This window comes from Silurus meridionalis, chromosome 24 (genome assembly GCF_014805685.1).
Source record: "Silurus meridionalis isolate SWU-2019-XX chromosome 24, ASM1480568v1, whole genome shotgun sequence".
In the NCBI taxonomy this organism is placed as follows: domain Eukaryota; kingdom Metazoa; phylum Chordata; class Actinopteri; order Siluriformes; family Siluridae; genus Silurus; species Silurus meridionalis.
This window is the reverse complement of record NC_060907.1, coordinates 10,849,030-10,860,112: the sequence shown is the minus strand read 5'-3', so window position 1 is coordinate 10,860,112 and position 11,083 is coordinate 10,849,030. Positions and strand designations below refer to the sequence as shown.

Here is an 11,083-nt window from a genome sequence, read left to right as displayed (position 1 = left end):
CTCAGGTTATATGAAAAGACTCGAATGTTACTCTCAGCACACTGATCTGTTACTACAATGATATTAATGAGTGAAACATTTCAAATGTTCATAAAACCAAATCCTTCTTTTCATCTATTTAACAAAAAATCTAAAAAAAAAGTCTCAGCTGTGCACCACTAGATCTTGTTTTTATATGAATGTAGATAGATAAAGGTCAAAGATTAAGTGGGGACAAAGCAATTTAATTGCATTTTTATTTAAAGCAATTTTGCTGCTGATCATCAGTTAATTTAAAAAAAAGAAAAAATATTTTGTTGTTTGGTTTTTATTTCACAGATCAAAATGTAATCAGTCATTAAATGTCATAAAACAATGTGTGTGTGTGTGTATATATATATATATAAAAAGAAAATAGAATACAGTAACTGCTCATTAGCCCAGACAATGTAACTACACCCCCTATTGGCCAAAATTAGAATGACATCTAATCGAGTTTACAGGTTAAAAAAGTCTGAATTATAAATCTAAATATATTGTGAGTACAAAAATATGTTATATACATAAATCTTATATACATAAATGAACAGAACAATATATAGTGTGTATATAGTGTGTATAGTTTGGTTAGTCTGATGTATACTCATCAGGTGTCCATTGAATATAGACAGAGTTTAATTTCTCTTTATAAGTTGCACTTCTCTTGATGTTTTCTCTTGTTTTGGCACGAACCTTAATAAAAAAAAAAAAAAAACACAACAAAACGACTGAATAACATTATAGATTTAAGAGATATACAGTAGATATATGTTTTTTAAATGGCATCATAATAATGTTTATTCAGTATATTAATTTTAAAACAGTAGTAATAATTTCCCAGTTAGTAATGATCAATTAAAAAATATAACAATAATAATAATAATAATAATAATAATAATAATAATAATAATAATAGTAGTAGTAGTAGTAGAAGTAGTAGTAATAGTAATAGTACTACTACTACTACCCCTATTATTATTATTATTATTATTATTATTATTATTATTATTAGTATTAGTATTATTATTAGTATTATTATTATTATTTTTATTTTTATTATTGTTTAAATACGGCATTAGTAGCAACTAACCACTACATTAAACTGGAAAAATAAGACACCTTAGTGAAAATGTAACTCCTTCTCTTTTGGTGATATAGTTAAAGACCTACATATCTGTCCATCATCATTACCACATGATCTGGATCTAAAATTTGATGCAATATTAGAACAATATTCTGTAAATCTGTTGTCTAATATACACCAGCTTTACCTTTTCTTTACTGGAGCTCAGTGATCTGCTTCTACTGCAATCAGAAAAATCATTCAAACTTGAAAACCTATAATGGTGTTATTAAGGAAAGTAAATGATATTAATTTTTCTAAAGCATTCTTACTCACCGTATACGCATCATTCTGAAAAGCAAGACTGCAAGTGTATACATCACAACCAGGATAATTGATATCGCCAGACATAAAACAACGTACGTCCATTTTGAAGTGACTTAAAAAGAAATGAAAAAGTTGTGCAAACAGTAAACAGTACTAAAATAGTAGCAATCTATTTTTAACCTTTGCATTTTTTATACTTTACATTCATTGATGAATTGATGATTTGTTGTTCATTTGTTAATTTATTTCCAAAACAATTTGCAATATTTTAAATAATACAGAAAATAATACACTGCAGAATATAATTATATGCATTACCGTTCATTGTTCCAATCCACAGCTGCTGGTACGTGTGTAGGCAGATGTCTGATATGAACGTGGTTTTGAACTGACATTTCACCAAAGGAAATGGAGGTGTTACTTTCACACTTTTTTTTTTTTACAGCAGTGCATCAGCAAGCAATGAAAACAGAAAACATTCGAACCATATCTTAATGATTTAATGCTTTTTAAAAGTGCGATATTAACTTCTAAATCACTGGCACCCGTCAGTGAGAAAAGACAAGTTCGTTAACTGTTGCAGCTGAACTCAAAACTCAAACCACTATCTAAAAGTGCAGCATTTCCTATTTCTGCACAGACATCATTAATAGGAAATCTTTGTGGTTTACACATTTTTGCTACTGTCTTTTTGTGTCTTTTTTTGGTTTGTTTGTTTGTTTGTTTGTTTGTTTGTTTGTTTTTAGCACAGTATTATTAAGATACCACATGCACATGCACATCCACTTTATCTGCATTCAGTAGTTTGGATGTATGAATATAATTACATGACAAATATTATTCATAATTACAAGAATGTTAATAAAACGTCTGTGTTTGAGTAGTGTCCTGTTCAGGGTTTAGTTCCATCTCAAACCAAGTATTTCAGGTACAAGGTCCAGATCCACTCCAACCCTGACCAGAACAGAGAGGTTACTGAAGATATATAAAGTAATTGCATCATGTTTAAACACTGTCTCACAAACACTATACCACTTACATTTAATGTAACCTATAACCTATAACCTTTAACTCAGTGTCTGCTTTTAGTTGGTGCATAAACAGGTATTCAATTATTACATTTTGTATCAGGGGTCACCAACCTTTTGAAACCTTTTGAGAGCAACTTCTTGGGTACTGATTCATGTGAAGGGCTACCAGTTTGATACACACAAGTCGAAATAACACACACCTTTTTTAAATAACCAATTTGCTCAATTTACCTTTAATTATTTGTTATTATGAATAATTAATGATAATCATCTATATCTAGTCATCTATATTTTAATATTGTCATTTTCAAATTCACACCAATGTAAGTGTGATTTAAAAAAGAATAGCAACAAAAGAAATGATAGATGCAGCTCACTGGAGAGGGGCGCTATGGTGAGCTAAAGCAAATCTAAAGCAAATGTCATTATAAAACAACAACTGACACAGGATGGCTGATCAGTTTAGGGATAAGAGCCTTGCATAAGGGCCAAACAATGGAAGTTTGGTAGTGTCAGTGGTGTTGTTGCAACCTTCTGATCAGTTGCCCCAAAGATCAACAGTTTAACTACTGAGCTATTATTGCCCATTGCAAATCTGCAGAACTGGAGAATATACTGCAACTAACTAGCTAATAATTAAAAGGGGGTACATTATCAATAACATGCCACTACATCGTACTGACAAGAGATGCTTCATTTAGATTAGATAAAGTTTATCTCAAGACAGAAATGTGGGCTTTCTTTGGGTCTGAAGGTAATAAGCAATTCACATTTCCACCATTCTGTGCTCTATCTTTACCTTCGCAAAGACTTTATCCAAATCGGGGTTTTTTTCTGTATGTATGTGAAATTCTCATACAACCTTCTCAATACATTCAAGCAATTACATGAAATAGTCATTAGGCAATTGTTAACCACTCCAACAATATAATTTGCCTCAATAGTCGTGCAGAGGTGGCGCATTGGGCGTGGGTTAATACTCTCATACTCTGATACTCTATATGTAGTAGATTTTGATCCGTAACATAACTGCTAGTGAAAGTGAAAAGCTCTTCATACCATTCTATACAGATTTATTTCATCATTCATCATTGAATGAAAGGGATTTTTGATCAGCTATTTTGATCTACTGATTGAACTGAATTGAAAAATCACTCATTTAATTTGCTCTGATTTGTGTTAGAAGAATATAAATGTTATATATATATACTGTATATATATATATATATATATATATATATATATATATATATATATATATATATATATATATATTTCATCTGGACTAAAACATCTTTTCATAATGAAGAACCAGTTATATTTAGTTTTTCAACCAGTAAAAAGTAAAACTTATTGTGGCTATCACTTATTGTGATACATGACACCTACGGATGTGGGAACTCATGTGGCAAATTAGCAAGCCACATGCACATGAAGCTCAGCATTACACAACTTACTATAGTCAATAATCTAGAATAACAATAATAATAATAAATATAGCTGCAAGCAGCGATGGCGGGCCCTCGCACATTTGTGTATCGCTATACGGTGCCTCCCAGAAAGCAATGCACGGTGGGCAAGTGCATCAAGTGGGTAAATATCAGTGAACTATTTTATGTTGTTACTGACCCATTTGGGGACTGTAGGTAAAAGAAACCCCACATTTTAGACAAACGGGGGGGCACTAGTGAGCCACTTAAGAGACACACCGTTGTCCAAGCTTTTTGTCTACACTTGTGATGTATGTGACTTGTCAAATGTGATGTATGTGTCAAATTTCAAGTTAATCTAAGCACGCCAAAAGCCTTAAATATGCCTAAAATAAAAGTAAAGTTTGACGCGTTGCCATGGGAACAGGGTTCGAGATATAAAAAATTCCTTTGCAATTTATTATCTACAATGTCTCGGCATCATGTTGATTACGTATGGTGTCAATTGGATGAATACCCTAGGAGGAGTATTTAAAAGTTCACCACATGCAACTGTCAAAAAATCCACCTTTTGTAACACACTTCCTGGTGCCTGTTGGTGGCGCTATGTCCAAGATTCACAATAGGCACATTGATGCAATCGGAATCCTTGGCTAAACATACACAGCACGCGTCATCCGAATAAGACATTTTTTGCTTGAGATATTGGACACTTCCTGTTTCCCTGAATTCGCCATAAATTTGTCGCCTCGCCATGGCTGCACCGTTCAAAATATCAAAAATCCCTTGGCAATTTAGCAAGTGCAATGTCTCGGCATCATGGTCACCACTTCTGATGTCAATCGCATGAATTCCCTAGGAGGAGTATTTAAAAGTTCACCACATGCACTTTTGAAACCATCCAGAATAGCCGACTTCCTGTTGGGCGGAGCTCATAGGTTAGAGAGCAAAAGTTGTTTGGGTTGATGAGATCTATATGCCTACCAACTCTCGTACATGTGCGTACATGTTTGCCCGATCTGTGCACCAATATTTGTTTTTGCATTACAGGGGGCGCTACAGAGCCCTATTGCCACGCCTATGTTCCAGCCTTTTGTGACTGACACACTTCCTGGCACCTGTTGGTGGCGCTATGTCCGAGATTCACAATAGACACATCGATGCGATCGGGATCCTTGGCCGAACATAGACACCGCATGTCATCTGAATAAAACATTTTTTGCTTTAGATATTAAACACTTCCTGTTCTCCAAATTCGCCATAAATTCGTCGCTTTGCCATGGCAGCACCGTTCGAGATATCAAAAATCCCTTCGCAATTTAGCAAGTCCAATGTCTCGGCATCATGTTCACCACGTTTAATGTCAATCGCATGAATTCCCTAGGAGGAGTATTTAAAAGTTCACCGCATGCACTTCCTGTTGGGCGGAGCTCATAGTTTAGAGGGCGAAAGTTGTTCGGGTCGATGAGATCTATATATATAACTCGTGCATGTGCGTACATAATTGCCCGATCTGTGCAGGAATGTTTGTTTTTGAATTACAGGGGGCGCTACAGAGCCCCCCTGCCACGCCCTTATTCCAGCCTTTGTCGGGCCCTAGTGACAAAGGACTCTGACGTGTGTGCCAAATTTCAAGAGTTTTCGAGCATGTTAAGGGACCCCAAATGTCCAATGTGTGTAAAAAAAAAATAAATAAATAAATAAATAAATAAATAAATTCTAAGGAAAACAATAGGGCTTCGCATAATTATTATTATTATTATTATTATTATTATTATTATTATTATTATTACTACATGAAGACGAAAGATATTCATTTGATTCAGTTATTTTGTGGTTGCATTTCAAATGTTGTGTACTATAATTAATGCACTACATAGCATATGAAACCCCCTGAAAAACAAGTACAGACCCTTAAACAATCAAACTAAATGTAAATGTGAAACACACACACACACACACACACACACACACACTCACACACACACACGTACATGCACGTACGTACGGACATACACACATCAACACACACACATACACACACACACACGCAAAGCAAAAAAAACAAAAAAAAACAGCTATAAACATAATTTGTTTTAATTCAAGTTTTTAATAGGCTTTCTTTTTAAAGTTACACCTCATCAGAAATTTCTAGAGAAGTTTCTCTGCATTAATTTCAGGGTTAATCACAGTGTACAATATAAGTATGCTTCATCTTCCTTCTTTTTTTTTTTACAGGGATAAGATATTTAATTTTAACAACAGGAACAATCTATAACAATAATGAGCAAAGAAATTGATATACGTTTGGCCATGTATTATTAGCTGTAATAAAAATACAACTTGGAACTTCTCTGAATTCATTTTCAGAGCATAAACTTTCATTTTAATTCAATTGAATTTCAGCATCATTAATGAAATGAAGAAATTAAAATTAGATCTAACTATTTAATAACACTGAAGACACTTTGATCTAAGGCGTTTATTCTGTTAATAAAAGTAAAATACTAAAATATAGCATTCTGTAAACTAATAAACTACAACACATCAAGCATGTACACTATGATTATTTTAAATTATTACATTATTTTACACAGCTAACTGTAGAATTAATTTTTTTTTTCTCTTTTTTGCTTTAGAACGATGATGCCTGTTTGTCTGCGATGCTCGTTTCTTGTTCAATGATACATTGTGCTTATTTGGCACATTCTTTATCAGCATCCTGCATGTATGCTCAGAGGAACAAAAAAAAACAATTATTTTTTGGCAAAACTTTTTAAAAACTCAAGAGAGTAAAAGCAAACAAGATTTTATGCTTCATATATAACTGTATATATATTATATATGTTTTGTTTGTGATATATATATATATATATATATATATATATATATATATATATATATATATATATATATATATGTTGCATTCTACACACAAAAATACTTGCCATTTTATACTTGCACAAACATAATGTATTAGTTAAATTTGGATATTACGTAAAGCACTGTACTCGCACTGGCCGAAATCATTACTGATTACTTGTTGTAGTTTGCATTTGGATGAGCTACTGAGGTGAAAAAGATGTTACCCTGACAGCATTGCTTAAATAATCTGTCAAAATCCCAAAACATTTGTAATACAACATTCATACAACAAAAATCTTGATGGTTAAAAACAGTGTAACATTTGAAATCTGATCAGATTGTAAAATTTAAATTATGGATAGAAAATGTGATTTATTTATTGCTAACCAACATATGAAGCCTACTGGGAATCCTTCTTCTGGCTGGGCAATTAGTTGCAGATTTATTTAGTTAGTTGATTTTGTGCAGTTCCAATTTATTTGATAAAAACAGTATAAAATGATTCTATAAAGGATTATTAAGGTAAAGTATACTTAAGAAAAGAATTGCATGGCATTTTTAAATACCAAGGCATTTACATATACCATTACAACTGTCTTAAGGCCCTCGAACACAGAATTGTATTTCCCTATTGTTGAATTTGAATTCAATTTTATACTGTCAGGTCATCTGACCTTGCCCGGCTGCTGGCCTTGCTCAGGCTACTGAGGGGTCTGGTGTCCTCTATTGTCTCACTGGCTTCCACATCTTCTTCTGCAGGTATCACTTCTTCATCCAGCCGAATAACACCTGTGGCTCCTCTCGGTCCCACCATGGTAGTCTGGACATAAGTGGGCAACGTCTCATCATACATCTTCGACACGTCTTCCCGTGGTGCTGTCGCTCCAGCTGTTTTTTGCCCAAATGGTTTATAGGATGTGGGCACACACCCAGCCTCAATGCTAGCCATCTCTGTCAGGGGAAAGAAGTGTGAAACAGTTTTGTCCTCATCCAATAACTTGTAGCCCTTGGCTTTCTGAATAGAGGACACAGCTATGGAAGGTTTCTCACCCACACCAGATCCCTCGATTTGGGGCTGGGCTGGTTTTGTGAATGCAAAGTGAATCTTCTTGAGGCCCAGGTGGCTGATCTCTACAAAGTTAAGGAAAAGCGATACACAGGCCACGGCTAACATAAAGATAATGAAAACAGTCTTTTCAGTTGGTCTGGACACAAAGCAGTCAACTGTGTTAGGACAGGGCCAGCGGCTGCACTTATACAGAGGCAGGATTCGAAAGCCATACAAGAAATATTGGCCCACGACAAACCCTACCTCAAAGAACGTCTTGAAGATGATGTGGCAGATGTAGGTTCTGAGCAGTGTGCCTTCCAAGCGAAACTTCTTGCTTCCCTTGGTGCTGGTCTCTTTGGTTGTACGGACACTTCCCTGGTCAGGGGCAACCGGCAGCCGCTCATTATTAGTCTCCTGTTGGCGATTTAGCTCTGCCTCCTCGCGTTCTTTACGTTTTTCCTCCATGTGAACATGGTGCACGGCATGGCCCACATAGACCAGTGATGGCGTGGAGACGAAGATGATCTGCAGAACCCACAGTCGTATGTGTGAAATGGGGAAGGCCTCATCGTAGCAGACGTTCTCACAACCGGGTTGCTGAGTGTTGCAGACATAGTCCGACTGCTCATCTCCCCATACAAACTCTGCTGCAGTGCCGAGGATCAGAATGCGAAAGATGAAGAGCACAGTCAGCCACACCCTGCCGATAACCGTCGAGTGCTCATTAACTTCCTCAAGGATGTTGCCCAAGAAACTCCAGTCACCCATGATTAACAATTAACCCTGTAAACAAAAAGAGCAAAAAGTTGTCAAGCCTGAGACAATAAGGTTAGTGAATAAGGCCTGTGTTTGGCACGCCACCCAAAACAGATCACTCTGTGTTTGAACCACAGTTGGCATTTGGCACATAGCGTAAGAAAGTATTTTCTACTATTCTACAATATATTCAAGGCAATCTTAAATGAATTACTAAGTCCAGTCAGAAAAATTGTCCTACATCACCTTGGGTAAAAAGCTACAACTGATCAAAATTACCCCATAATTCTCAATCACATTTCTACAAATCAGGGCAATCATAGTGAAACTATCAGCAAAAGGTTGGTATGAAATGGGCAACTTGCCACTGTGAAAGCTCCAGAGCAGTCGTGGTCCCCCTTCTCTTGGCACTGTGTGGTATGAAGTGAACTCTCTGGTTCCCACCTAAGGCCCCCTCTGCTTGTCGCACCACTGAGCAGAAGTGAATGAATCCAGTCTGATGGTTGGTTTTTAGTTTGCTTCAATATTTAAGCTGGGAGCCAGACAGCCTTTATTCAGAAGACGACAAATGATGACACATAGGACAATAGAACCCAAATTCACAAACGGGAATGTAGGAAACCATTTTCAGAGCAGTTTCTGGTAGTGTACATTAGTTTGAATTTTTCTAAGCTTAGAATATAACGGATTTCACCAAGTTGTTATTAACTTTTAAATGTGTTTGTAGAAAGTGGACCCATTTACAAAAATTTGATTTGAGAAAATGAACAATATATTCTATGTGATGAATGCTGTCCATGGGCTTGGCTGTAAAGTTGATAAAGTATGAATCATTTGCCATTAATGGCTCTCCAATTGTGTGGAATTGTTTTTGTTTTCTCAAATTGAAATGAATGCATTTAGATGTAGGTGTTAACATTGGTATATGTGTACATTCAGCCACTAGTAGTGTACATTACACATCGCATATTCAATTTATAATCTTTTTCTGAGTCACATGGGGCCAAAATGTCGTATTATTTTTATACTGATTCATGTGCAGCTGCTCAAAAGAATTGGCAAAACCACTAAGACACTTACATATACAGTCCATAGGCTAACAGATTTGACACAATTGTCAAGTATCTCTCTAATCGACAGCGCAGAGAATACTTTTTTGAAGACTGTAAACCTACTAAATCCGTATAAGAACAGATATTTGCATATCAGAATATGATGTGTTCAATTTATTTTCCACAGATTTTTTTTTTTTTTTGCAGACTGACATGATGAACTTTGTGTTGAAAGGTCAGATTGTGAAAGTGTTGTTAAAGTAGTATTTTCTTACAGCAAAGGTATGGCATACTAATAAGGTGGAAATTAATATTTTTAATATTTTTAAAAGAAATTTCAAAACAAAATGAATTATATTATATTATATTATATTATATTATATTATATTATATTATATTATATTATATTATATTATATTAGTAACTGCATTGATTATATACAACTAAACAGGTAAATACAAATAATATTACTCTCTAATATTGTTTTACTTTCGAAATGTATCACCACAGGAACTTAAATGGACAACATAAGAAATATAATAATAAAAAGAAAAAACACATAAAAGATGTTTTCTGTTTAAGGTGATACTGGAGAGTGCTCACAAATTATACTGTTATCAATATTTTCAAAAATGTAATACAAAAAATTAAATACAACAGTTAGCGTAAGTTGCGTTCCTGTGCTGACTCTCGAAGTCTGCCAATAATTAACACATTGTTCTTATCCGAGTCAGAGTTGTAAAGGCACTTGCGATTAATGCAGTAGGTGCTATTGGCTAAAACCCATAGCAGAGCATTGAATAGGTGCAGGGATTTCACACAAAAGCATGATGTCATGATGAAACAAACCGAATCCATTGAGCACATGCACTGAGGCGTGATCTTAGATTGTGCCAATGTAGCAGGCCCCAGGCTAAACATAGAGACGACCCTGAAACAACGTTATCTTATTATCTGTCTACGTGCTGTCCCGCCACATGATATCTGCTCCTGAGAGACAAAAAGGCTGACGATCGTAAAAGTACATATGAATAAGACACAGAAAACAGCATTAGTGTGACTGGGGATGGCAGTGAGAAATTACATTACTTTATATAATTAGACCCTATAGTTTCTATGTGGTGGAAAAAACAAAACAATATAAGAGCAAAACAATATTGTCTCGTTTCAAGTTTTTTGTGAAAGTTGTAAGATAAAACATAATGACCCTAAGTATTTATTTTCACAGATTTGATTAGAAAAACCACTGCTCTCTCTCTTGTACTAAAAAGATGCCACAATCGTAATGCTTGTACCATGGCAAATAAGATTGTGTGGCATCATTTATCTCATAATAAATCTTGCTCTGGCCCAATTTCTACAAAAATTTTATACTGGACTTCATCTCACTCTCTGCTGTAATCCGCATTAATCTCTACACCATTTTGAGTCTTTAATGCTTCCAGTGTCTCTTCCCTATCCTTTGTGCATACCACAGATACCGACTACAA

At 35.0% G+C, this 11,083-nt stretch overlaps 1 protein-coding gene and 1 long non-coding RNA gene across 2 annotated transcripts; both read right to left on the bottom strand.

The window, feature by feature from the left end:
* Positions 1-63: 63 nt before the first annotated feature.
* Positions 64-2,543, bottom strand: LOC124378250. Its single transcript, XR_006924187.1, has 4 exons — positions 1,727-2,543; positions 1,418-1,520; positions 1,290-1,323; positions 64-711 (listed from the first exon to the last, which is right to left on the bottom strand). It is a non-coding gene; the product is annotated as an uncharacterized LOC124378250 (long non-coding RNA).
* Positions 2,544-7,314: 4,771 nt separating this feature from the next.
* gja8b (gap junction protein alpha 8 paralog b) lies at positions 7,315-8,553 on the bottom strand. The gene has a single exon (XM_046837583.1). It carries the CDS (start codon positions 8,551-8,553, stop codon positions 7,387-7,389), a length of 1,167 nt encoding a protein of 388 aa, XP_046693539.1. The 3' UTR covers positions 7,315-7,386.
* Between the last annotated feature and the right edge of the window lie 2,530 nt (positions 8,554-11,083).

Coding starts and splice junctions, on each gene's coding strand:
- gja8b (XM_046837583.1), bottom strand. CDS start 8,553: ATGGGTGACTGGAGTTTCTTGGGCAACATCCTTGAGGAAGTTAATGAG.